General features: G+C 33.4%; 3 protein-coding genes across 7 annotated transcripts; 1 reads left to right on the plus strand and 2 right to left on the minus strand.

The window, feature by feature from the left end:
* Positions 1-495: 495 nt before the first annotated feature.
* LOC144575945 (uncharacterized) lies at positions 496-4,089 on the minus strand. 4 transcript variants are annotated; one of them, XM_078326206.1, is made up of 7 exons: positions 4,068-4,089; positions 3,432-3,546; positions 3,218-3,287; positions 2,490-2,755; positions 2,163-2,279; positions 1,847-1,919; positions 496-1,344 (listed from the first exon to the last, which is right to left on the minus strand). In XM_078326206.1, exons 2-7 carry the CDS (start codon positions 3,519-3,521, stop codon positions 968-970), a joined length of 993 nt encoding a protein of 330 aa, XP_078182332.1. In that variant the 5' UTR covers positions 3,522-3,546; positions 4,068-4,089; the 3' UTR covers positions 496-967. The 4 variants fall into 4 exon arrangements, with proteins under 4 accessions (XP_078182332.1, XP_078182331.1, XP_078182330.1 ...); XM_078326205.1 differs by lacking the exon at positions 4,068-4,089 and adding an exon at positions 3,800-3,951; XM_078326204.1 differs by lacking the exon at positions 4,068-4,089 and adding an exon at positions 3,683-3,951.
* Positions 4,090-17,198: 13,109 nt separating this feature from the next.
* Positions 17,199-21,501, plus strand: LOC144575347 (PTI1-like tyrosine-protein kinase 1). The gene is made up of 8 exons (XM_078325442.1): positions 17,199-17,466; positions 17,858-17,988; positions 18,514-18,767; positions 19,402-19,528; positions 19,942-20,215; positions 20,619-20,751; positions 20,906-20,992; positions 21,073-21,501. Exons 2-8 carry the CDS (start codon positions 17,892-17,894, stop codon positions 21,235-21,237), a joined length of 1,137 nt encoding a protein of 378 aa, XP_078181568.1. The 5' UTR covers positions 17,199-17,466; positions 17,858-17,891; the 3' UTR covers positions 21,238-21,501.
* Positions 21,502-23,004: 1,503 nt separating this feature from the next.
* Positions 23,005-27,978, minus strand: LOC144575589 (CMP-sialic acid transporter 3-like). Of its 2 annotated transcripts, XM_078325785.1 has the most exons (15): positions 27,749-27,978; positions 27,199-27,315; positions 26,942-26,998; positions 26,765-26,842; positions 26,602-26,646; positions 26,096-26,155; positions 25,619-25,741; positions 24,801-24,878; positions 24,652-24,721; positions 24,426-24,533; positions 24,043-24,176; positions 23,861-23,931; positions 23,674-23,722; positions 23,495-23,562; positions 23,005-23,336 (listed from the first exon to the last, which is right to left on the minus strand). In XM_078325785.1, the coding sequence occupies exons 1-14, from the start codon at positions 27,884-27,886 to the stop codon at positions 23,506-23,508; spliced, it is 1,185 nt and encodes a 394-aa protein (XP_078181911.1). In that variant the 5' UTR covers positions 27,887-27,978; the 3' UTR covers positions 23,005-23,336; positions 23,495-23,505. The 2 variants fall into 2 exon arrangements, with proteins under 2 accessions (XP_078181911.1, XP_078181912.1); XM_078325786.1 differs by lacking the exon at positions 26,602-26,646 and having other exon boundaries at positions 27,749-27,964.

Genomic DNA, 27,978 nt, shown 5'->3' on the forward strand with positions numbered 1-27,978 from the left:
CTCGATCTCACTTGTAAAGAAATTAAAAATATTGATGTAACAATTACAATATTAATTGCAAGATGTAGAGTAAATAATAGTAATTTGTATTCACAATTTTTTCTTTGCAAATCAGTCAAATTGAAATAACATGATATAAACAATAAACATTATATTAGTAATTTTAAAAATTACTAAATTATGGATGTAATAAACATATTCAATCTCTTAATTATGTTCTTATAATGAAACAGTCAAATTGGCTGTTGCTCATTATTTGTGAGATGATTGTTGGTGCGTTGCTGGTTCAAATTATTTAATATCAACGAGTATCCTTTCTATTTGGATTTCGAACTTACAACTTCGTACACATATAGCATTGTCTTTATTACTAAATCAAAGGCTAGTTTTAGTTACTGGCAATTAGATGATCCATGTGAAAAGGCGGATCTAAGATTGTCATAAGAGAGGAGGAGAGGAAGAAAATAACAAATCGGATTTAAATAACTAATTAAGTATTAGATAAAAAACACAAACAATTAATCTGCAGAAACAATCAATACATAGAAAACTCAATACTTCCTTTTGAGATCCATATAGTGTCCATTAAGAACACTCATCCGAAGTTCCAACCCACAACCTCTTGCATAGAGGATTAAAGCGCAGAACCACAAACAAGTATTCAAGACTCAATACTAAAAGAACACATGAATTTTCTCTCAAAAAAAATAAAAGAACACATGAATCGGGTCTTCAAGGTAAAAAGGCACGCCGATGGCTCAATCAAGCGATTCAAGGTCCTCAACGGGTCCCATCTATGGCAGGGCTTCGGGCGGACTGTTATAGGCGTCCAAAAGTGCGGCTACTACAGGGTGCTTTGACCAAAGGAAACATGCAAATAAAGAATCAACCGAATCAATGGCTGCCGCTGCCGCTGCCAATGAAACTTTATCCTAGAAGATGTTGTACTTTATCAGTTGTCACTAGATCAAACACTTGTTTTTGGTTTTACAGCCGGTTCGGAGTCGGGTATGAATTTCCAAGAAGGGATCATATCATTCGACCATTTGTAACCAAACTGGAGAAGACCTTTGAGCCACCTAATCTTATTCGCCACCTCTTCCAGTTCCATGATCGACTCGCCTATCATGTCAGGTTGCTCCTCTAGCGATTTTCTCTCTCTTGATTTCTGGTCCCCACTTGAAGAAATTATATCCCTGCTTTCCTGATCACTGTGGTTTCTAAAAGAGGTATCAACTGCCCTGGTATTCCCGGGTGAAGTATTATAAGTAGCAGGAGCTTCTTTTGTGCTTTCAAGGCACAAGTAACGATCCGATGCTTTGTCTGCTGCACCTGTGCTTTGATCTGTGAATAAAGGTTTAAAATGGTTACTTCTTTTCCTAAGGCACGACAAATTGTGCCAAGACATTATGTAGTCTGCTTTTGCACATTTCGTTACACATTTTTACTAAGGGTACGTTTGGATGAGGCAATGAATAGTGCTAACCCGGGTTAGCAACTATTCCGAACTACTATTCTATGTTTGGATGTGTTTGGGTTGGCAAAAAGAGACTATTCTTTGTTTGTCTTTTATGAGTTAGCATGCTATTCTACTAACCCAAAAGAAAGTTGGGTTAGCTCACTATTCTCACTAACCAAAGCCATCATTCAAATTTGGGTTAGCTCACTATTTTACTATTTATTTTTTACTTCATTCCAGCAATGTATCTATGTGAACCATAACAGGAAAGTTTGGATGCCGTGACAAAATAAAGGATGCATATTTCTGAATTCTGACAAAATTTATAAAAACTACGGGTAAGCTAGCATATACAATAATTTTTAAGTATGTTATTTTCAGAAATACCTGATTCATTATTCAAGGATTTCGTTAAAGGTTTTCGTACCAAACGAGCAGTGTACCAAGATTCTCCATTTGCCTGTTACAGCAAAACGGCCATTAGCATGTCTTCTCAGTTCTTGCTAAGCTTCATATAGAATTTGAAGAGCTCAAACCAAACCAAAACAACTAAGCCAAACCGAACAGAAGGAAAACATATAAACTAAACGGAGATGAGTTATCAAAAAATTAAAAACTTGGCCATTGGCAATCGTATCAATTTTCAGAACACTACTGTGAAGAAACAACACAAGAAAAAAAGCGCAAGAGAAAAAATGCTGACCTGTGAGAGAGGCACAGACCAGCCCTTTTCTAGTGACCAATTGAGAGAAGGCCTGAGGTCCTTAATAATCCCTTTGTAGACCCCACCTTCCCCAACTGGAGGCTCAGGCAATTCAACCTAACAATGCCCAAAAAAAAAACCCGTCAGGTGCATCAATCTGTTTCATTCCTCCTGATACAAGTGCATAAATCACTTCATTAGGTTGAATTGATACTGGGACTTTAACACCATTTGGTTTGAACTAGTTAATGTAATTATCTAAGGAAAATTCACAATAATGGCCTGAAATCAATTTAGAAAAAAATAAATAAAGAACGAATAGTATACCTCAACCAAATCAACAGCATCAAGCTTGATGATCTTTCCAGACCAAAAGCACTCATCGTACCAGAGATCAACCAAATCACCGATTCTCCAGGTATCATTCACAACTACTTTTACCTCACCTGGCAAATGTAGAGGTGGCGGTTCACTCTCTTTGTGAAAGGGAGGGAAGGAGGGCCGAAACATCAACTCTCTCTTCCTCTGCTTCAGATCAGACAACTCACCAGGATCCTTCGGGGAAACCCCATAAAAATTTGTCCATGTTGTCTCTGCATAAGATATCTCAGTTGACTCAAATCTTTGACTTAGAGGATCAGGGGTATATATGAATATAATACTCATGTTGGACATATACATGCTATTTTAATAATTGAACAAACACACACGGGATGAATGAGGTGGATTGTAGGCAGTGCTAAGCACCTCCTATAAATTGAAAAATTTCAGTTTTGTCCTTCTAAAATTTTGAATTTTTACAAAAGATTATACTATTAGCCCCCCTCATAGAACACTTATTTATCCAGCACCCCTATTTCAATTTTCTGGTTCCACCCATGACTGTAGGCATCATGGACCAGTAGCTTTAGTAATGAGTTAGAAATATTAGAAGCATCCCCTCCATTATTTTTCAAAACTTTCTCGTAAACTTTCCTTTATTTTATTTTATTTGCATTCTTAAGGGTCTATAGTGATAAACTGATATGATCAAGGTATCAACAAAGTTGACTTACTCTCATCAGGGAAGTCACAGTATTCCAAAAAACATTCATGAGAGCCTCTTCTAGTGCGAATATTCTTCATCTGGCAATTTAATGAGTTATTGTGCAACACAAAATGACCAATTTGAAAATAATTGAACAGAAAAACAACCCAAATATATTTTTTTTTTTACCAGAAGAAATCCCAAAATTAGGATTTAAGGCAAATCAGTAATTTTCACCTCACCTTACCACGGAACCATGCACCGCGAAATCCTTTAATGAAGCTCTTTGATTCAACCATCTGACCAGATTCGAATGGTATATTATTCTTCATGTCCGTTATAATCGTTTAAGTTATTCTGCATTACCAGTAAATATCCAACTAAGCCAAAAAAAAAAAAAAACCATTGTAATTTGTAAATGAGTACTTTAAATCCAAAAAATTTAGCATGACAACGGTACTAAATCCCTCATTAAAGAGAAGGGAAGGAACACCTCCGCTGCAGCTTCACCTCAGAACAGGATTTTTACACCCCGATTCGGAGGTGACACAATTTATCAAAAATCAATGTTTCACGACAACCCTCTTCCCTCCGAACAGTAACCTTTTACCTCCGCTCCCTCTCTCGTTCACCTCTTCTGGAGCAGGAGAAATCACCGGGCAGAGGAGAGACTCTCCTCCAAACAGTATTTCTTCCTCTCTCCCTCCGCGTACCTCTAATTGGAGCACAGCCTAGGTGTTTGATAAAATGCTTGTGAGAGAAGGACACAGCGGTAAAATTCAAATGACAAAATCAGAAATACAGAATTTGTAGTATAGCAATAGTTCAAATAAATCTAAAAAAGGGAATTCAAATCAAACCTCGTGTACAGTACTAACCCACTAGCGTGCGCGATTGAAAGGTGAAGGTTCTCCAGACAAAGAGTAAGAGCGGCTTAATACTTTATACTTGGAAAGGTGATTGATTTGATTGATTGATTAGCTTCGCAATTTATGAGGGGTTATGGGGGGTTACAAGAGGATCATATCACCTGAGTTAACTGAAATTTTGATTTTAGAACTTCACCGTCCGATCTTCTTTAATCGAATATTAAAGCATATCGGACAGTATGGATATAAATACAAAATTTGAGGTACTTCAGATGATCCGGAATCGTTATTAGAGCTCGAGTTCTAGAAAAGATGGGTTCAACCGTTCGAGATCGGATCTCCCAAAGTAACCCAATTTTTAAGTTTAGATCTGGACCGTCAGATTCGAATCAGACTGTCATATTAAAGGTGACCCGTACGCTCCATTTTGGGCCGGATTGGCCCGAATTCGAATCGAACGGTTTGGATCTAAACTCATAAATTGGATTACTTTAGGGGATCCGGACCCCAACCGTTCAAGGCTTCCAGGCTCAAGCGGAGTCTGAAGTCTGAACAGATTTTTTTTTACTTTTAGAATAATAAAATTATTTTTTACATGAGTGGAAATATATAATATCTTTTAGTGACATGAAAAGAATTACAACAAAAATGTGATCAACAGAAGGAATTTTTATATAAACCGCATGTGCTGTCACACGGTATGTTACAATTAAAATTGAACAAATTCTGAAAATTTAGTGATATATTTATTCATTTCCTTATTTCTTTGTTTTTATATTTCTCCTCTTTAATTGAGAAGACTTCACCTTCCATTTTCTTATTTATTTATTTCCTTACTTCTTCTTCGTTTCTATACGGATCATAATGAAAATCAATTTGTTTTTATTTCCTTATTTCTCTTTCTTTGTTTCTATACATATTGGTGTAGGCAATTTAAAATATATTTTCAATATATAATATATCAATGTGTGTGTATTCTAAATTAGAAACAAAGAAAAAGAAGAAGAATACAAAATTGGAACGTGTGTGTAAGTATATATTTCTCTTATAATATACGTGTGTGTGTATATATAAATCATATACATACACATGATAACACTTTTTATTTATGTTTTTTTTATATCATATTATATGTCGATATTGAATTGTTGTATGATATTTGATATTAGATTCGAATCAAGCTATTATTTGATATTATTGGTACTTAAAAATAAAGAATCATCACATCATCAAATTGTTATTAGAGATCACGATTAAAGTTAATTAAAAATACAAAATCATATAAATTTTCTATTAACATGTGTCTTAATTTTTTGATAATAATTATTATTTTCATTGATATATTTGTTTCTTATAATATATCCCCGTTGCAATGCACGGGTATAATACTAGTGATATGTTAAGGATCAGTGTCAAATATGTGGTTCCTTAATGAATTCTTGAAAAAAAAAAACGGTTCCTTCCATGTCAATAAAATATTTTCGTCAATTTATCTAATCCATTAAAATTTATTTCTTTCTAAAAATAAAAGAACGGCGATCTGAATGAATTCACATCCTCTTAGGTTATTGGACTGAGTACAAATAAATCGGATGGTCCAAAATTGTTCTTTTTAACTTGACACGAATCTCAAAGCACATAATACTGTCCCTCAGCTATTTCGAGCAAGAACCAGGTGAAATTAAATCTGGACCGTCCTTTTTAAGTGTGCTGAGTCAGGTACCTGGGAGGATACGGATCCGATCTGAATCTCCATGAAATAAATAATGGGATCAGATTCAGATATACTATAAAATTGGATGACTTCCCACAAGGAGTTTTTTTGCTGAATCAAATAAAAATGTTACACTAAGTGAACAAACTTCAGAGTTCACATGACAAAAATATAAGTGTAAAGTAGAAAAGAAGCAAAAGCATTTCTGTCCTTTGTAAAGTCTATTATGATGCTTGGAAAAGATAGCAATAGCCAATAGCATGGCTGAGGTATAGGGCCATAGGGGTGAAAACAATATGAACAATATTTTATATATATTCGAAAACTTAGATGTGGATATCCGATATTTGAATATCTGTCCAGATAAAGATGGAGTTGACATCTCAGGGCTCTCAGATCTCGACAATTGAGGGCCAGATGCGCGACTGGCGCTTCTATGAGGAGCACGGGTACTGGCCCAGCCCACCCCCTTCCTAGAACTGATCAGGTTTGTTTTCTTTTCCCCGAGTTTTACATTTTTCACTACTTTAGTCTTGAAGCATTGAGGACAATGCTCAGACTTAGCTTGGGGGAGACTCTTGCATTTAGGACTTGTTTACTTTTTCTTATTTAGGTTATATTTAATTTTTCATGCATTTGTAGGTGAACAGTTTGCGTGAGTTGCTTGAATTGGGAATTCCTGTGAAAATTCTTAGATATGATTAGGATGACCTTGAAAACTTAGAACTAACCCCATGGTTGGTCAAAAGACTACTTAGGATGGGATGTTTTGAGAACCTGAAAATATGAAAACTTGAATCGTATCGAAAAAAAAAAACCATTTTGAAAACTGAACTATACCTTTAAAATAGAAAAACAAGATTTTAAATAAAGAAAGATTTATTGGCACGAGCCAGTTAAGGATACAAGCTGGAGGCGCACAGCTAGTTTATTTGTTGCCTTATTAGATTGTCTAAAAATATTAGGAAAAATATATGTAATAATAGGAAAGATATATGTAATGATAGGATAGATCCTGGTGTGATTTAGCAGGCTATTTCCTTCCTAATGATAGGATAGATCCTGATTTATTTCTTTCCTTTATTCAGCCTTTACCTCTTTATTTAAGAAGGCTGCGCATTGAGCAAAAATATACAATTGTAACAGATTTTTTCTATCAATAAAATTAAGGGAGGGAGGTTTGTGGGAGTGGTGTTCTTTATTCTTGTTTTTTTTATCAAGATTGAGATATCCATTGGTATGAATGAATACCAGTAGATGTGTGTATTCATGATGTATGCAAAAAAAAACATGAATGAAAAGATGAAGAAAATAAGAGTACTGGCAATAAGTCCTATTGGACGCCTTTGAGCTCGTCTCCCAAACTTAGAAAAGAAAAGAATTTTTTTTTTTTGCATACATCAACATACAAAGTCCGCGACTTTCTAACCTAAGCTTGTTCCAAGCTTGGGGGGCCAAAAGGGAAAAATCACCACAAACGAGGGCTTAGTTTCAATAAAAGAATGGAATATTGATCACTCGAGTAACTAGTCTTTACAACTATTAAAACATCTTAAAATAGGAAGTCTGATTAGTCAATCTGTGGGGTGAATCAAAGGTTGTCAAGGAAATCCAAGTTATTGACCAAAATGATTCTTGGGTTCTTAACAATAGCAAGTTCACGTAAATTGTTCGCATTTAGAACTTAATCTGCATTTAGGTAATCCAAATACCAGCCCGATACCTAAGTTGGGATTTTTACTTGAGGACAAGCAAGATTTCAGCTTGGGGGAATTTGATATCTTGCAAACTTATCTATTTTTCGATCTGTATTTTGTACCAAAACCTGTGTTTAAATCATTGAATCGGTCGTATTTCATTTAAATATCTATAGAATGTGGTACTGCTGCAAGTTTGTGATTAAATTGTTGGATTTATATTGGTTTGTCACTAGATGCATGATCACATCTAAAGCGCATTTCACCCATTATAATCTTTCAACCAAAACTAAGTACACGAGGTAGGTTTAGTGATCCGAAAGGTGAAACCAAATGGTAGCCGAAATGTTAACATTTCCTCTTATCGACAGATAAGAAGTTACCTTTAGAATACCAAACAAGCAACTGGGTAATTCGGGCCGATATGAAAGTTGAGGTCTAGAATCCGACGAGGGTAAATATTTCAACTCCATACCAAGTTTTATGAACCAACATACGAGAGTTGAGATTTAGGAACATTAGGTATGGTCAGTAGAACCCTACACAAAGGAACAATACAAAGAAACAGTAACTGCTGCATTAACTCGAAGTCCACACGGACCGTGTACGAAAGTATCCGGCCCGTGTAATCTGACTCGACCCGTGTGGGAAACTACACAGTCAGGGACTGAGAGGCAGAACTGAGATGAGTCTGAAACCCTGGAAACTCCTTTATATTATTGATTTAAATCAAGTTTATTTACTTTCTCATATTTAACCATTGTCATTGAACTGATTAGGAAACTTAAACAACCAAACCAACATGTTCTCACTTCTAGTCTTTAATTGATTTAATTATAGTCCGGTTTAGACTTGAACCGTCCCTGTGATTGATACCCGACGATATACTACACGATACGATTGTGTACTTGCAGTATGAACCGAAAGTATATTTAAGGTTAAAAAGTATAGCTTGTTGTACTGAAACTTTGTACTATACCTTTTGGTGTAACAGTCTCTATGTGAGAGGTCATCAGATCACAATCTAGATGGGAGAAATTATTTATTCTAATAATAAGATAAGAGTATTAAATAGTTGGATGACTTGATCTCCAACTTTACTAAAAAAAAGAAAAAATAATATTGCACACCCTGAATATTGGAAGAATTGCATATGAGAGACATAACTCGAGTTCAACACATATGAGTGCATTTAAGTGAGGAGCAAAAGGAGATGTAATCGACTTGCGAAGGACCAAATGAAAATGTATTAATCGTGATCAATTGTCAAGAGATGCATAAATATGAGGATCAAGAGGTTATTTTAAATATATATATATATAGAGAGAGAGAGAGAGAGATGGGCTACGGTGAGTTGCGAATGAAAATGTATTAATCGTGATCAATTGTCAAGAGATGCATAAATATGAGGATCAAGAGGTTATTTTAAAAATATATATATATATAGAGAGAGAGAGAGAGAGAGATGGGCTACGGTGAGTTGCGAAGTAAAGCGACTATTTTACTTCACGCTCATATTTTGCGATTTTTAAGTTCAAAACGTCGATCCGAACCGTTCATCTTGTTCTCCATATTGAAATGTGCTTGGAGACCAAATTTTACATTTTTTGGAATTTTTTACTATTTATTAAGCAATTTTGAAAGTCGCTGATCTGATGGTCCAGAAAATTTTACTGTTCACAGCAAAACAGCAATTTTAAAAAATGCTTAATAAATAGTAAAAAAATTCCAAAAAATGTAAAATTTGATCTCCAAGCACATTTCAATATGGATTAAACATCTAACGGTTTGGATCAGTCGTTTGGACTTTCAAAATAAAAATACAGCGTGAAGTAGAAACACGTTTTACTTCGCAACTCACCGTAGCCCACCTCTCTCTCTCTCTCTCTCTATATATATATATATATATGAGAGTCAATTTATAATATTTTTCGAGTGAGTCTATGGTACTATGCATATGACGGATTGTTACCGTGCTACGGCTCTATATTCGAGTTTTCAAATCTTAACAGTCGATCCGAACCGTTCATCTTGTTCTCCATATTAATATGTGTTTGGAAACAAAATTTTACATTTTTTGAAATTTTTTTACTATGTTTTTAGATATTTAGAAAATCACTTGATCTGAAAATTCTGGACCATCCAAAAACAGTGATTTTCAATAAATCTAAAAAAATAGTAAAAAATTTTCACAAAATGTAAAATTTGGTTTCCAAACACATATTAATATGGAGAACAAGATGAACGGTTCGGATCGACCGTTAGGATTTGAAAACTCGAATATAAAACCGTAACACGGTGTCAAATCGTAATATGCATAGTACCATAGACTCACTCATATTTTTCCTCTAAAACATACAGTAAAATTATAGAATATTAAAAATAAATAGACTCAATTGACTTCCTCATTACATTTTTTTTTTTTTTGAGTTACAGAACTCAATTCACTTGCAGGTCCCTGTGAAATATACAAACTAGCATAGTATAAAAGAGAAATGTATAAATTTTGTCCAAGTCATCGCCACGTTTATTTATCAAAGATTGCAAGTGGTTGATCTTGACTATTCAAATATGGGACCATGACTATTTTCTCCACACGATAGAGGAAAAAAAAAATGAATTCTAAGCAAGGTTCTAAATAGCGCTACAGCGTATAGCGCCGCTATAGTGTTTTCAAATCATAAAAGCTATGACACTATCGGCGTTGTAGTGTGCTATTTCACACTATAGCTGTGCTATTTCGGCATAGCGCTATTTTTTTAGCCATTCTGCTATGACGCAATAAACGCTATTTAAACATTTGATTCTAATGAAGAGATATGAATCAAACATGAACAAACGTGTTTTTTTTTCTCAAATCTCAGAACAAGAATCTTAAAAAGAGATGTCATGATCTCTATGACAATTTAAAACATAACTCATTTAGGAATATTTATATCTTATATTTATAGCTACTTATGATGTTAAGTAAAAAAAATACTGTAATTTGTTGTGAGATGACAGAACAAATTGTTACAATGCTCGCACTTTTATATATATATTTTTTTAGGAGGGTTCAAATGCCTCCTTGTTTTTGTGCCTCCATCATGCCTCATCTCCTTCCATTATTTTCAAAGTTCAAACAGTCGATCCGAACCGCTCAACCTAACCTCCATACTAAAATATGTTTGGAGACCAAATTTTATATTTTTAGGAATTTCTTTACTATTTTTTTAGATAGGTACAAAATCAGTAAATCTGAACCATCTAAAAACAGTATTTTTCTACCTATCTAAAAAAATAGTAAAAAAAATTCTAAAAATATAAAATTTGGTCTCCAAACATATTTTAGTATGGAGTTTAGGTTGAGCAGTTCGGATCGACTGTTTGAACTTTGAAAATGACGGAGGAAGAAGGAGGCATGATGGAGGCACAAAAACATGGAGGCATTTGAACCCTCCTCATATTTTTTTGTTAGTCTTTGATTTAGTAGATAAAGACAATGTGTTTTATGTGAAAGGTTACAGATTTAACATTTAGAAGAGAAATATTTTTTTATGAATATTCAAAAGACGAAAGTTTTGATTTTTATCTTTATCTTACAAAATTAATTGGATGACAATGCACAAATTTTTATCTTAGAAATAAATGTTGGACTTCTAATTTCTTCAGAAAAAAAAGAGAGATTAAACGAAAGGCCTAATTAGCCAAATCTCTTTTGTTATAAACTATTGAGTAGAACTAGGGTGTTCGCTCTTATTGAGTACAACTATGATGTTTTATAATTTTATCTACTAACATTATACATAAAAATAAGTTAAATCTTTTTACTAAATAAAATATTATTCGGCATCCTTCTTACTTCAATTTTTACTCGGCAAACTAAAAATAATTATAAAATTAAAATATATAGCAACGCATCCGAAACAGAACAAGCCCGGTCATTGCAAATACAAATTTTGCGGCTGGAAACTTTCTTGTTTTTGGTAACTTGCACTCTTCAATTGTACTTTGTCTTTATTTAATGGAGATTAATGAATTCTGTGGGGGCTGTTCTGAAATCTGAATATGAAAGCCGACCAATCTAAATTCAAATATTCTAATATGTACTAATTTAATAATTTTGATCAATTCATTCACAATTTAATAAGAATAGTAAAATTGGTGTTTCTCTTTTCCTTTTTCTTTTTTTTAATAAAAAGTCAAAGTCTCATTTCATTGCAGAAACAAAGTTAAGTTACATAATAGTTGTCTTAGCAGGAATATCTCACATGACAAAATGATATCTAAACCACACACAAGGGCAGCACCAGTGGCGTAGCCATAATTTGAATCAGAGGTGGGCAGAAATCGGATTCGGGTATTTTTTTTTGAACGGGTTTAGATTCAAACTGCCTTCATAATTCTCTTCCCGCCTCCCCCCACCTACCAAATTACATCTATGCCTATCGAATCGGTTGTAATTTTTAATAAATTACTAATTGATACCAAAACTATTAAAACAATTGGTATTAATCAGTGTTCTAAATAGCGCGCTATAGCGTTTTTGGACTCTAAACGCTAAGTTATAGCATTAACAAACGCTATTTGAGTTACGGACGCTATAACGGTAATAACGGTCCGCTATAGCGCGCGCTATGCTACATGAGCTTTTTTTTTTTCAATTTATATGGGCTTTAAAATAAATAAATGATGAAGATATTGTTTAATTTTGATGAATATTACATTATATCAAATTCAGGTCCGCTATAATAATTTTTTCATTTTGCTCTTGATTTTTTTTAACTGATGATAAATCAAATAAATAATTGCTAAATTATGAAAATTTTAGGGACTAACAAGAATTTCTTCAAGGATGATCTGTTTATTTTACTAGAAATATGATTTTTTTTCTTTTCAATTTCTAGGTTATTTTGAAATTTAAATAGAAAAAAGATAAATTATGTTATGATGTTGAAGATATTTTGAATAGAAAAAGATCGATAGTTTATGATATTAGTATTACTATGGATATTTTGAGTTGCAATTTGGACTTTGTATTGGTTCAATATGAATATTATAATTTTTAATCAATTTGGTATTATTTATTGTTTTATGAGACTAAATAATATTGATATTTAGTATAAATATATAATATAATTTTTATAAAAATAAAAAAACGCTATGTGGCATAGCTTTCGCTATAGCGTCGCTATTCGCTATAGCTTTTTTTGGAGGCTCCCCGCTATGACGCGATAAACGCTATTTAGAACCTTAGTATTAATTGAGCGGAGGAGAATCGCTACTCCGAATTAAACCAAGATTTAAAAATACATTTCTTTCCTAATTAGATTAAATGACTCATAAACCATCTATGAAGTTTGAACTGACAATCGCTACTCCGAACTGAATCCAGAGATAAACAGAATCAAATCAAGGGGTTGGCAAGACCCATTGAATAACCTAGTCAAAAGAAAAAAAAAATCTAGGGATAGGCAGCTGCCTACCCCTGCAGCACTATGGCTCCGCCACCGGGCGGCACGATGTTTGTCTTATTAGAAATAGCTTGTTTCAACTTTTTGTGAGAATAGTTTGTTCTAATAAGACAAACAAATTTGATAAACTATTCTAATACAACCAAACACTGAATAGCTTGTTCTCAAAAATAACATACCTCAATCCAACCAAACATACCCAGAGATCTGATTCTCAACTTGCTTGTGCGCTGCAAGTTAAATGCTAATTCTATTGGTTGTGCTCTGCATCAAGCCATATCAACACTACTAATATCTGCATTTTCAATATCTTTACCTATCGCTACTACCTAAACATGTGTCTTTATCTTATTTTTTAGAAGCAACTTTAGCACATCTATTGTATAATTCTTTCTGGCCACCTAATTTGGTTTATTGTTATCTAAATATTTGTAATGTACCGGTATTATATCATTCAAGCAAGCGAGCAAGTAAGAAATATCAATATAGTTATTTTCTATTCTCTACTTAATTTAGATTTTATTTTTGCAAGTAAGAAACAGCAAGCAAGCAAGTTAAGATATTATACATGTTCATTAAAATTAATTCATCATGTTTCTAGCTAATTTTTTTCGGTTAAAAATCCGTAGGCAATTATATTTATAGAAAAAGTTATAAAATAGCTGTTATATAAGATTAGACAACGAGTGTCTGTGAAAAACTAATCAAAAGTAAAAACACACAGGGTATATGCATCCCGTGGACACAAATTTGATCTTCCTTACTTGATTGAAGTGATAGAAGTCTAGTGATAGTTTCCTCTGTACGCATATCACTGCCGAGAAGACACTGAATTCAAACCAGACCGAGAAGCCTACCGAAGCCTAGTGATGGTTCTTAGCTAATTTTTGACACTCTTTGCTTGTATAATTTTATTTACTAACATTAAACATAAAAGATTTTACTAAATATTATTCGGATCCTTCTTTCTTTAATTATCAAAATCTAAAATCTAAAATCACATTTTATTTACTAACATTACTAGTATCGTGCCTGTGCGTTGCAACGGAGACATTATGAGATTAAATAAAATATAAAAAAAACTTTTTTTTATTGACATTTCATCCATAATTAAGAAAAAAAATATAAATAAAAATAAAAAAGCACAAATAAAAAATGAAGAGATTAATAATAAATAACACTAAAAGAAACAACAATAAATAAAAAAAGAAAAAAGAATAATAGATCAGCATATTCACATACAAATGTAAAACACATTATTTAATTACATTCATATTGACTTTTCTTTGAACTGATACATAACAATTTTTTCTTTTGAAGTTTCCTTCAACTGGCACATAACAATTTTTCTTTGTCCTTCAAAAGAGACGAATCCAAATTATAAATTTTTCTCACATGAAATGCATGTGGTCCAAAAACAAAAAAAAATAAGAAGCTAACCTAGGATATCAATAGCAGATAAATCGATTGCCAATAATCGTTGATGGGTACGATATCAAGAACAGCTCGGAGAGATCAAACTCATTGCCTGGCACAAAACAAATACACAAGTGTAGAAAAATAAAATAAAAATATTATGCGAAATATAGCTTTGAAATGGAGAATTTTGAGAAATGAGAAGGGTTTTGTACCAGATTGAATGCATTCTATAACATAATCAGGACTAACGCTATCTAAATTGACCCTAGATAAATTGATTGAGGGTCCAGAGAAGGACAGTCAGTGATTCCGGATGAACTATAGAGAGAAGGACAGTCAAGGATTTTGAAAATCGTAAGAAAATAAGAAAATAAAAGTAAAAGAGAATTCAAAATGAAGAAGCTAATCTAGGGTCGGGCGAAAGTTCATTCGATTGGGACATTGTTTCGAACGAATGACTGGAGTAGAATTCAACAATATTGATGTCAAAAAAAGAAATCTTTTCTGCAAACAAAGTATTATGGTTAAATAAAAGAAATAAACATCAATGTCAAAGGAATAAAACATAAATTGTCTGCAAAAAAAAAATATTATGCTTAAATAAAAATAAAAATAAATGTCAAAAAAATAAACAATATTTTTTTTACAAATGAAGTACAACGTTGACCGGAAAAGCTTTTCACTTGAAGTGAAATGCATTTTCACCTCAAGCATTGATGTCAACAGGCTAAAACATTGTATCTGAGATTAAATCTAAACCGTACTAAGAAAGTAAGATTTTTTTTAATGCTAAAAATGAAAAAGAAAATCGGTCAATACCTAGATCTGTATAGATATTGTACTCGATGTGACCTTTCTAATTTTATTTTCTTTCTCTTCTTTCTGTCGCATTGTTTTGTGCTTCTAAGGTTTTCAATTGATTTTCATCATGATATGTATAGAGCACTATAGATTTTTTTTTAATAATATTTCCAAATTTCTCATGACAATAGCTATGAAAACATAGAAGAGAAATAAGGAAACATAATTATCTTGCTAAATTGAAGAGGGAGAAATAAGGAATGAAGGAAATAAGGAATGAAGGAAATAAGGAAACATATTATATCGCTAAATTTCAGAGTTCATTTAACTTTAATTATAATGCATCGTGTGACGGTACGTGTGGCAAGTATGTTTTTAGTTAAATTTAGACTTCTACACATTATTCAGATGTATTTAATCAAAAGAAGACAATTATGTAATTGGAGGGTTGAGATTAAATCTGAAATTTCATCTTTCAATCGTAGCCGTTGGCGGATCGGACACCCAACGTGCTTAATAATAGAATGGAGAAATGGAGATACACTTTTTAAGGGATTCCTAATTTATACGCACCAAACTAAAAATAATTATGAAAATCTATAGGGATCAGAACAAACCAGGTCATACAAATTAAATTTTGCGGCAGGAAATTTTCTTGTTTTTAGTAACTTCATTAATGAATTATTTGTCCTTATTTAATTACAATTAATGAATCTGTGGGGCTTTTTCTGAATAGGAAAGCCAACCAATCTAAATATATACTAATTTAATAATTTTGACCATTTTTTTTATTTTTCTTGGCTCCTCAACCGATCCGATTTTAATAATAATGGCATCTATTTTATTGTTTGGCTTGATTGGCCAGTTGTTACGCAGAGCCTGAATAAATTGTTTGAAGCTTTAATTTCTGATTAATTTTAATCATTGTATGTCACGTGCATGGGGCCGACACAACCAAACCTCTCATGTCGAAATTTGACCATTTTGCGGATTCGCCCTTGAACGATATATATTCTTACTTTCAATCGCCATTTCGAGAAATATATATATATTTTTTTAAAACAAGAATTCTAAAGCCAAGTGAAAAAATGATATTGGTACTTCAAAATATTAATGACACATGGTACTTTTAGAAAATAATAGCCTAAAAAGATTATTATAAATACAAGGGTGAATTTTAATATTGTTTATTACGATGTCTTAGTTTTAAAACGCTAGTTTTAATTTGTAAAATATAATTTTTCTACTTATTGTAAGAATAATTGTGAATTATACAATGCAATTTTCATGAACTAGTCAATATATTAGACATTAAAAAAAATAAACAAATATATTGACAACTATTTTTTTCTTGATAATCTGATAATCGAGATCAAATTGTGAAAGTATCAAAGTGAGCTTACATATTTTCTCATTATAGTTGGGAATAAAAATTTATCAACTTTGATTGCGCATGATTACCTGATAGTCTGATACTCATTTGACCACTGATCAAATAGAAATAAAAAATATATTATTAATTTTTTTAAATGCTTGATTGTCTATTCAACCAGCTTTAAAAATTACAATAGTACATATAAAATTTAAAAATATTATATAAACATTTGATAAATAACCAATCAGAATAATTAAGTATCTCATCAATATAATTTGTGGGTGAGAAATACATAAAGAAGTTGTATGAAATAAGTAGTCGTATTTAATTTTGAAAGATTGGAAGGTAGATTCGCAAAATTGTCCATAGTTTTGAAGACTGTAGAGCTGGATAGGGTCCAAAACCAGCTCGGTTCGCCTCTAATCATTTTGTTTAGGTACTGGCGTACTGCCACCAGCTCGAAATTCCCCCGGTTCAAATCAAACGGTCCATACCGAATCAAGTCCGGATCTCTAAAGTACCACAATTTTGAATTTAGAACCTGACCGTCCGATTAGTATTCAGGCCAATCCATCAAATGTAATGCAGATCGGACAGTGTGGATACAAAATCAAAATTTGAGCTACTTTTGGGCACAAGTGGTTCACAGTTTTATTTTTTTAATTCGGATTATCCATCGGGTTGAACGGAGTAACATAGCAACACAAATCTCCAGTTTGGTTAAAATGGAGAGGAAGTGAAGCTGGACCTTTACGAGAGGAGAGCCGAAAGTGAGAGAGGAAAAGACTCAAGGAGTGTGCGAGAGAGAAATTATCATACTCAAGGAAACAGAAAGCAAAAGCCACCTTCACCGCCTCTTTCCATCGACCTTTCTTTCTCCTCTCACATCTGCTACTTTGAAATACCTAAATCGCTAAATCAGTACTTAATACCAGACTAATTTTTCCAGGTATGGAATGGAGCTGTTTTATCGACCTTGCTCTTTGTGCTGCTTCCTTGTTTTTTCCCCAAATTTCTCGTGTTCTATAGTCGTACAAGATTAGTTTTTTTTACTGTGACATCCGATGCTCGAAATAATTTTATTTTTGCTTCTGTTACCAGATCTTGTTTTCTGTAATTTTTCTTGGATACTATCAGGTTTTCTATGTTGCTTGAGGTTATACTCTAATAATTCCAGTGATTTGCAACTAAGATACGCAAATTGGTATTTGTTTGGATTTTTGCCTTAGCGGCGAAGTAGCAAGAAATCTGGAACTTAATCTCTGGGTGTTTTTACTTGGAGGTGAGAATTTTTTTTGCATATGCAATTGCTAATCTACTTAATAATTTATTTTGAAAAGTGCATGCGAAAACTAGGAAGTAGAAGAAGGTAGAATGGGTTGCTGGTGGTGTTGTTGTCATTCTCCTGTTGACGAGTCATATGATGAACGCGACCATCAGAACTTCAAAAATAATAACAAGAATACAGATTGTATGTTTCTTTTGGTTTATTGTTCTAAATTTATGTTGTATTTTCCTTTTTTGCTCAATTAAGCTGTGATTGTTTCTAAAACCTCAATTAGCTCATGGTTAGAACCAGTACCAGCATTCCCGCCCCCCCCCCCCCCCCCAAAAAAAAAAAAAAAAAAAGAAAAGAAAAAAAAGCACCACCACCACCACCACACACACACACTCTTCTGTGGGATAAACCATGAGAAAGGAGGGAATGTTGGTGCATCTTTCTAAAGTAAATGGGGAGGATTGTATAGAGCGTAACATATCCTGTTTTTGAAAGATATGGTATTTCTTTTCATGGTTTGCAAGGTTCACATGATATTTTGACATTTCTGGAGATAAATATGAAGTTGTAACATGATTGAAAGAATCTCAAGGAGTCACCGAAAAATCCTCAATCTCTTATTTCTTATTTCTTATTTTCTTAATTGTGTGTTGCCATAGAAATCAAGGAAATACTCTTTACCCTACTTCTTATTAAATCTTTCTCTGTGCAAAACAGTGCAAAAGGGGTCATCACGGCTTTCAGGCGGTGCTAAGTTGGAGGCTCAAAATGAACCTCCTCAGATTGAAGTCCCCTCTTTATCCCTTGAGGAACTAAAGGAAAAGACGGATAATTTTGGGTCCAAAGCATTAATTGGCGAAGGATCTTATGGTAGGGTTTACCTCGCAGTCTTAAATAATGGCAAGCAAGCAGCTGTTAAAAAGCTCGATGTTTCAGCCGAGCCTGAACCCAACTCAGAGTTTCTAAATCAGGTAGATACATGCCAGTTGCTGAAGGAGACTTCAAATTTGTTTCTCATAAACTTCCTGAGCCAAAAGTTCGAAAATTGAATTTTGTTTGGTTGGATTGTGAATTTTATTTGGCAATTTTTTCAAAGATCCTTGCATACATTTAGTTTATCAGAGTTTCCTATTCACAAGGAAACTTTATAAATATGCCTAAATTTCATGAGCTTGAAATTATTCCTAAAACATTTGGTCAACTTAGTTTTGATAATATATTAAAGAAATTCTGGTTCTCTACTGAAATGTGGTGCTGTCTGTCTGGATCTGTCATTACTAAAGTGCACAAGAATAGCATACCATCTAACCTAGTATATAAATTGCACCATTGTTGACTATCATATCGCTGTATACTGTTATCACACAAACAGTACTCCTTTGTACCTGACTGGTACAGCAAGCTTTTACTGGCAATACATTATTGTTATTGCTTGCTGTGTAGTATTGGAATTCCATAGTTAAACTTTGTAGTTATGACATTTTGGGACTTGTATTTATGCTATTCTTTATCGAAATGTGCACATCCTAGTTTCTTATTCGTATTATGCAACAAATATATTAAATATCGTCTAGCATATTTTGATGTTATCTTTACTCGTGACAGGTGGCAGTGGTGTCGAGGCTTAGGCATGAGAATTTTGTGGAGATGTTGGGTTATTGTGTTGAAGGAGACTTGCGTCTTTTGGCCTATGAATTTGCAACCATGGGCTCTCTTCACGATGTTTTGCATGGTATAATTCATTTTGGCTGCATTAGCTGTGTTTATAAGCCCCCATAAAATCTGGTTACTTCAATTAATTCTCAGTCTTTGCAGAATCCTAGATTTAAATACAATTTTTCTCAATCAATCTTCAATCATGACTAGGGCTTGTCATCATCAATTATGCAACCAGATACTGGAAATCCTGATGAACAAAGACTCAAAATATAGGCATGAGTCTGGAGGACAGGAGTTATTTCACCTTTACTAAACAATTGATCCTCAATTTTTTTCACTTACCTGTATAAATACTCCCACTCATACATCAAAAGATGAACAAAAACAAATAAAGAGAAAGGAAAGAAAAAATCCTGTCCTAGTAATACAGTGAGACAGTATGGAAATTACATCAAAGCAAATTCATGTAATTCTATAATAAATCAGGGAGAAAAGGGGTGCAAGGTGCACAACCGGGCCCTGCACTGGACTGGATGCAGCGCGTCAGAATAGCAGTTGATGCGGCCAAGGGGATGGAATACCTCCATGAGAAGGTGCAGCCTGCTGTCATCCATCGTGATGTCCGTTCCAGCAATATCCTACTTTTTGAGGACTTCAAGGCAAAAATTGCTGATTTTAATCTTTCCAATCAGGCCCCTGATATGGCCGCACGGCTTCACTCAACTCGTGTCCTTGGCACCTTTGGTTACCATGCACCAGAGTAAATTTATCTTTCTCCTTTTTAAGTTATGGTTGGTGTATAACAGTTCAGGTCTGAGACTTGAACTTGTGCCTGTTCATAAATATTTCCAGTTAGAGTCCCATATGAGCATAATGTAGCCTCTATCAACGTGCGTCGGGTGGTAAGACTGGTTGAGATCCCATTATGCTACTAAACTTTTAGTTCAATTCACAATTTGTTCTACAATAAAAAAAAAGAAAAAAAGAGCAGGCAATGGAAAAATTGCAGAGAATAGATAGGATGAAATAAAAAAAATGAAAAAGAAAACATGAGCCCCGATCCAAAGTGTAAACAAAACAACATGCTTTTTGGATTGCTTTGTTCGGGTAATTTCTGCACCCCTAAGCACACTGCTCTAACTGGAGGCAATGGTTGGATATAGGTATGCGATGACAGGTCAGCTGACCCAAAAGAGTGACGTGTATAGCTTTGGTGTTGTTCTTCTAGAACTTCTGACGGGAAGAAAGCCGGTGGATCATACCATGCCGAGAGGCCAGCAAAGTCTTGTTACTTGGGTATAATTTTTATAGTTTTTTATTTTTTATTTATTTTTATTTCATTGTCTTTTCTCAGAAGGAATTAAAATGAACAAAAATTATCACGGCACATATTTGCAATACTAGAATTGTTACTGAGAAATTTTGATTGTACTGTGTTGCTTTTGTTTAGGCTACTCCCAGACTAAGCGAAGACAAAGTCAAACAGTGCGTTGACCCAAGATTGAAGGGAGAATATCCACCGAAGGGTGTTGCAAAGGTCTCTCCCTCTCTCTCTCAGACCTATACACAAATTTTGATTTCTTGGAATAACTAGTTGTAACTTTGTTTTTATTACAGCTGGCAGCAGTTGCCGCTTTATGTGTGCAATACGAGGCAGAGTTCAGACCAAACATGACCATTGTGGTGAAGGCCTTGTCTCCACTTCTAGTACAAAAACCAGCCCCACCAGTGCCAGATGCCGCAACTGAAGGTACCGGAGCTGCTCCTGATAGCAGCAGCTGAGGTCCTCTCCAATCACAGTAGGACCATTTTAAGAGAAGTTTGTTTTATTTTCTGGTGTTCCATAGGCTCACTAGGTTTGTAACTCTAAGTCTCCCGAGTTAATTTACCTACAATTCCTTTGTTTACTGAGATCATATTATTGTTTCTTCATTCGTGAGAAATCATGCTCAATACCACCAGCGCTTATTTTCTTCATGCAATCTCTGTAGATGTTTCTGGCATTTTCAATGTTAATGAATCATGTGTTCGGATTCTGTTGTTTAATTAAAGTGGGTACCTTGAATCTCTTTATTTATATTCGGATAGTCTACGAACAACAGAAAGAGGGTAAGAGACCTAGAGCTATCGTAGAGATTATATTTTAATAGATAACGGTCAAACTCTATTTTTTTTTGGTTTACAAGTACCGTTTTAGTGTTCGTTGTAGATATGAATTCTTTAATATTGGGATCTCTCTAACAGATTATGCACGGATATATATTTAGATCACGCGTAGCTGTGGTATGTCATGCATACTGTGCACCTAATTTGAACCGGATGGCATGTGATTGGGAAGCCAAACTCGGGTATGTTTGGTTGCAGCGAGAATAGGCTATAATTGAGAACAAGATATTCGGTGTTTAGTTAAGTTAGAATAGCTAGAATAGAGAGTCAAATTTATTTGTCTTATTAGAACAAGCTGGGAGAACAAAAGTTAGAACAAGCTATTCTAATAAAATAAACACCAATTTTGCTATTCTAATGTTGTAACCAAATATACCCTAATATCTATATAAGTATTGACATGTCTAAATTTTGTCTGTTGGGTTGAAAACAGAGCAGGTAATATCCGATATCTGAACATCTGTGCGAATACGGATACAAATATGGATATGATTTTTATTTTTTATTTTCAGTATCTTAGTAGATATACACCTTTTAATTTAATATATACTATGAAAAAAAAATATGTTATCATCATTATAATTAGATAAATTTTATAGACTTTGATATTTTTTTAAAAGAAATTTATAAAAAAAATCAATAATTTTATATAATTTAAACAAGTTTTACATTCATATTCGTAGTCAAATAATATTCAAAAAATAAAAGCGAATACGGCTAAGATTTTTTATCACTATCCGCTTCGTTTTCAACCCATGGTAACTCGAATTCAGATCCAGTGAAGTAACTCAATCTTTGAGTTTTAAATCGGGGCCGTCCGATTAGAATTCGAGATGATTTATCTGAAGCGGAGTGCACATATCCCGAGACATGAAGTTGAATTCCGAAGCAATCTCGATTGACGGATTCGAATTGAACGGTCTCGATCCAAAACCCAAAGACTGGGTTACTTTAGGGAATCCGGACTCTGGTAACTCTACAGCGCTTTTACTGTAGATGTTGGGTGAAAACGGATTGAATATTGATCTGATACTGGTCATAAGTTCATTTAAGTAAAGCAAATTTACATAACGTCCGTTTACATTTTGCACTTGGCTCTCTTAAATTAATTATTATTTTTTAAATAATTAATAAGGTATTCGAAAATGATATAATTTGTAACATTCATATTGAAAATGAACACACAGTGTATTTTAATATGTATTCGAAGGACGGGAGGCTTTTCTTTAGTATTATTAAAACGTAGAAAAGATACTGCGTCGTGATTACGTCTAGAATACCATATGCGAAAAAAACAAAACTAAAGTGGCATGTTGTATCCAAGGAAAATTGAAAAATTGAACTAGCTTAGCTGAAATGCTGGACAGTAAATTTAAGAACAAATTAAATAAGTTTCTCTTCTGGAAAAGCCATATCTTTTCCTACATAGAAGATTTTGGAAACATTTACACCTCTTAAGATATATTCTAAGAAAAATTCTATCAATCTATCTTTAATAACCGATCGATCAAGAATACATCTAAACTAAAATACCTTTAGCAAGCATATCATTGCTTGCCCCAACATAACATAAATGACACTTTGCACATATAAAAGAACCGACCAACATATGTCAGCATCTAACTTTTTCTTCTTCAATCACCCTTTCAAGTGTTTCCTACCTGACTTATCCTTGCACCGTGTCATGTACAATCAGATGTTCAAATGATCTAACTCTGCAACAAAGAAACATCATTTAATTGATATGAAAACTTAAAGGCAGATACACAAATTACAAGGCTTCATTATCTTTCAGGCTTGTTTACACAGAGATGCATGCTCTTCATCTGTGTTCATATTAGTCAATAATAATGATAGGGAGAAGAAACTTAACTGTGCACAAAATTAGACAGGGAGTAATGGCTGTTTTTCTTCATGCTCATGTCCAGCCCGACGGGAGACCTGAAAAAAAATACAAGGGGTAGGCAGAACAATAAAATCTAACTGAAAGGGAGAAATTTCGGTACAGTATGTATTCTAACATATGAAAAAGAAAGAAAGAAAAAACCTTACCTCATCCATTGCACTGGAGGTAGCATTAACCACTGATGCTTCCTTTGTTCTGTGCAATGAAGTTATCCAACATTAATTTCAGAAATACAACTTTGTCACATCAATTTGATGTAAATATCTGAAAGTAAAGAGTATGTGGACTGAAGAAGTATAAACATTTGACTTGAAATAAAACACAGAATTGAACCTGAGATCTTGATATTCCGTCATTTCAGTTTTACTATGTGACTTCTCTTCCTTCACTTGACCAGAAAAGTACTAAAAATAAACCAAGGGAAATAAAAAGTTACCCAGATCAATGAAAACGTCCATATACGTATGCAATTTATTGACAATATGCAAAATACGGATTAGAATGAGAAATAGTACCTGATGCATGGAAATAAAAACTATGCTTATCCCCAAAACAAAATTAATTGTGAGAGCGTGGCCAAATAATGCAGCTGATGCTATGCCAGTAAATATCGTGGCAAGTGTAGATGAATATTTCTTCAGGATTGTATCTGCACCAGTTGTTTATGGTGAAAAAGAATAACAAAAATAGAAATACCATAATGCAAATATTTTCTCACTCTTGTCAAGTATTAATACAAAATAATACAGATAATAGATCACTTTTGTCCCTCTTATCTTGCTCTTGTCAGATTCTTTCTCTTTTTCATGTACTGTTTAATTGGTTTTGTAGAGGATGTATGAAATTCTATCATCTTTTTTAAAAGAAAGAAAAGTTATGTAGAGGCCAAATATGATACCAGCATATTTGAAGAAAAAAGAAGAAAGAATCCCTTGTGCTGCATTGTTGCACACGAGAAACATTGTTGCTTTAGAGTGACCTTTAAAAATGTCAAAACTTTCTGGACCTGAAAGGGTATTCAAATATGTTAGGAAATTCCTAATGTATATTACCTCTATGAATTGTTTAGGAATATGATTTAAAACTTGCAAGTCATAGAATCCCATATAGTGCTCAGTTATTACCTTTGACCATAGCAGTTCCAGATATTGCAAGGAAATTGAAGATAGCACCATAGCCATACAAAAACAAATTCTGCAATTTAAAAAAAAAAATTAAGATGAAAGTATGACTAATTTCAAGTTGCCCAGTACAGAATAATAGAAATAGTTACCTGAAGATATATGCTAGTTTCAAATTGGCTTTTCAGTGCGTATTCATTAAATACTGAGGCAAGTGCAGGGACCGTTACCTGGAAATTTTTAAATCTAATTAAAAATAGAATATGCTATACTATTTACTCTGGATAGAATGTGGGCTGCATATACTTTTGATCTGTTGAATTTCTATTGTTATTTTCTTCCCCTCAGTATTTTTTGGTTGAGTCTGATTTCTTCTGCTTCTATTTTCCATCACAACTAATGGTTTTTGCAAATAACCCAACAGTTTATTTAAACATGGTATCTGATATCTCATATTTGCAGCTAACACGTGTAAAGACATTTTCAGATATGACATGTACACCTGTTAGACTAAAATAATGACAGGATATGTTTTGCTAAAAATTGACAATTCTACCTCTTACTGAGATTAGTTATCTTTGTAATCAGTTCCTATTCAAGTAGTGAACAGAAGAAAGTCAACAGGGTTTAGATGTTTGACTTTTAAATACTTACGGGCTATGTCTGAAAAGATTTTGTTCACTTAACAAAGATATGGGGGAAATTTAATCATTCTTTTTTTCTAATACACCTTGATTTAATAATTGAGTGCTATTTTCCATTAGCCAAAATGAGATTTGGTGCTAATTGAAAATAGAGAAATGGTGTAACAACGCAGAATTATTGTAAAATGTGCAAGAATCTCACTGAATATGATTTGTTAGCACATCAATCTTATTAGCTTATCATTCAAAGGTACATCATTTAGTAAGCTTACAAGTCAGCATACAGAACCCAATCATTTATGATTGCTATCATATTTAGTACTTACAAATATAAGAGTATAAAGGTAGGCTCCAGTTGCAACAGGTAGACCCAAAGCAGTTGAACCTTCAGGAATTGACTTCAATTGGTTTACTGTAATTCCTATTAGCAATAATGTAAGCGCCTCCCACTGCCCGAAGATAAAATACAATTAAAAACATATACTAATTGATCTTTTTTATTCATATGCACCCTGCAAAACCTAAAAATATCACATGTACCCTGATAAAGAAAACATTTCCTGGATATTCATCACATTACTGGACCCAATAATTTAGCCCATGTTGATATTACTTTAACTTCCTAATATGCATGAAGTTGTAATCAATCTTAAAGAGATCCATGCTTTTATAAAGGGCCTAAAGAATTTCTATTTTGCAGGCACATATGTGATATTTTCAGCTTTTGCATGGATAGGCATGACCCTCCATCCTTTTTGAATGCCAACTCTAATGTCCAAAAGATGGAAAATTGTAAGACTCGCCTGAATTACAGAGAAGCGTCGCTTCATGATAATCTTAAGAAGGATCGCAATTACAAATACCTACACAATTTAGAGAAAAATAAGGTCAAATATTACAATTATCTTTCATAACATTAAAAGGACTCCAATAACATGCATCCGGCACATGTCAATTCACGACTCATACCAATTGAAATCAATGTTAAGTCAAGCATTTGTAGACTAAACTATCCCGATGTGATAACTTTTACTCAAACTTATGCTTCACAGCTGATCCTGCAAACTTCAAATTGAACAGTAAAAATGTTTGGCTTGATTTAACTTTGATCTCATGTTAGGAAAACAAATATTGCTCATTAGTATAGTACAATTGCCAACACTCAACAGACTAACATGTCCATCAGTACAAAATTTCATGTAATCAAAATTTAGTTCGAGTGGAAATATAACAACTTCTGTGAGTTATTTGCAAACATGGGGAAATTTTGGCTACATTTTGCAAAATTGGTCCCTACTTATAGATATACCTTGACGTTACTGAGCATCTTCACTGTGGCAGGATTAAAATATAACTGCATATAAAACCATAAATTAGATAAAAATAACAAATTACAAAACAAAAGTTTAAGCAGTTAATTTTTTTGGTTGAGTGATACTATACTTTTTTTTTATTGATATTGTAGTTGCTACCTGCATTATAAATTTCAAGTAGTTGTTGATAGCATACAAGAGAGCTGGAACAGCAAGGAGGACATTATTCTTAGCTGCCTAAAATAAATGCAAAATTCAAGAACCATCAGCAAACAAACAAAAAGGAGGGAAAAAAGAAAACAAAAAATGCTTTTCCTGGGTTAGCTAAAATCATACCTGAATAAATGTAGATGTTGTCATAAAAGGTTTTTCTCCAGCCTTTTGGTTTCTAGCCTGAAAGGAGTATACCCAACGCAAAAATAAATATACAAACAAAGACAAAAACTCAGCCTGTACCTTTTTATACAATTTCTAATTAAGTTCTTAACAAGTAAATGTTTTACGTAAGGTATCAAAATTTGTAAGAATGGGGTAAAATTAGTACAAAACTTAACAAATTAGAAAAAATTTAGAAAAAAAATGTTATTATATACCTGGAATAGAAGCATGATGATTGCAAAAAGAACTTTTGTAATTTCTGTCAAAAAATTCACACTAACTGGACTAAAATCGAATTTCCCATTAACTTTCGACATGTATACTAAAATAGGCTGAAAATAAGCACAGAGAATAAATATGTCAGACATCTACATGTCAAATAATAAATCTCTTTAATGAGGTTGAATTTGTCAATTAATTGATGGAACATCACCATTTCTGTTTTTACCAAATTCACTTCAGATAGAACTGGTAAACCAAACATTGGACGACTAATAATATGGTTGCAACAAAAACAGTATCAGTATGGCAAGTTACCATTTTGGGGTTTTAAATTTGGAAGCCTTTTCCAGTAAGCTCCTATTAATAGTTTCCATTGAGGTACTGGTAAAGCCTGAACTTCAGCCAGTGCAAGTAGGTACCAAATTTCTAGTAGATCAGTAATTTGCTTTTTGCTCATAAAGTTGTGATTTGCTTTTTTAATTTTCCCTATCTTTAGGATCCAAGATCAGAAAAAGGAAATTAGCTTCATAATTTAGAACTAACCTGGAGGCCGACCAAAATACAGTCACCAGTTACAAGTAAAATTTTAAGGGCACGCTGTTTGGAAGTAAGACTAGTGTATGCCTTTGAGACCAGTTTTGAGTTGCACACACTACACTCCACCATTTCCCCTTTAGACATTTATAATTTATAAATTTTACTGGTTTGGAGAATCAAAACAAGTCTTTTCAACGAGACCTGAAAATCAAATTAATCAAAGCAGTCAGAATGCA

The sequence above is a fragment of the Carex rostrata genome, chromosome 24, assembly GCF_964058835.1.
Source record: "Carex rostrata chromosome 24, lpCarRost1.2, whole genome shotgun sequence".
Classification (NCBI taxonomy): Eukaryota; Viridiplantae; Streptophyta; class Magnoliopsida; order Poales; family Cyperaceae; genus Carex; species Carex rostrata.

Bases quoted from the DNA above. Each gene is read 5' to 3' on its own strand.
- LOC144575589 (XM_078325785.1), bottom strand. From the start codon at position 27,886: ATGTCTAAAGGGGAAATGGTGGAGTGTAGTGTGTGCAACTCAAAACTG. The intron at 26,843-26,941 runs GTATGATTTTAG...CATTTATTTTAG, and splicing joins CAACATCTACATTTATTCAG to GCAGCTAAGAATAATGTCCT. The intron at 24,879-25,618 runs GTAAGTACTAAA...AAAAATTTCCAG, and splicing joins ACCTTTATACTCTTATATTT to GTAACGGTCCCTGCACTTGC.
- LOC144575945 (XM_078326206.1), bottom strand. From the start codon at position 3,521: ATGAAGAATAATATACCATTCGAATCTGGTCAGATGGTTGAATCAAAG. The intron at 2,756-3,217 runs GTAAGTCAACTT...TATCTTATGCAG, and splicing joins CTGTGACTTCCCTGATGAGA to AGACAACATGGACAAATTTT. The intron at 2,280-2,489 runs GTATACTATTCG...GGGCATTGTTAG, and splicing joins ATGCTGTTGATTTGGTTGAG to GTTGAATTGCCTGAGCCTCC.
- LOC144575347 (XM_078325442.1), top strand. From the start codon at position 17,892: ATGGGTTGCTGGTGGTGTTGTTGTCATTCTCCTGTTGACGAGTCATAT. The intron at 17,989-18,513 runs GTATGTTTCTTT...TGTGCAAAACAG, and splicing joins TAATAACAAGAATACAGATT to TGCAAAAGGGGTCATCACGG. The intron at 20,752-20,905 runs GTATAATTTTTA...GCTTTTGTTTAG, and splicing joins AGCAAAGTCTTGTTACTTGG to GCTACTCCCAGACTAAGCGA.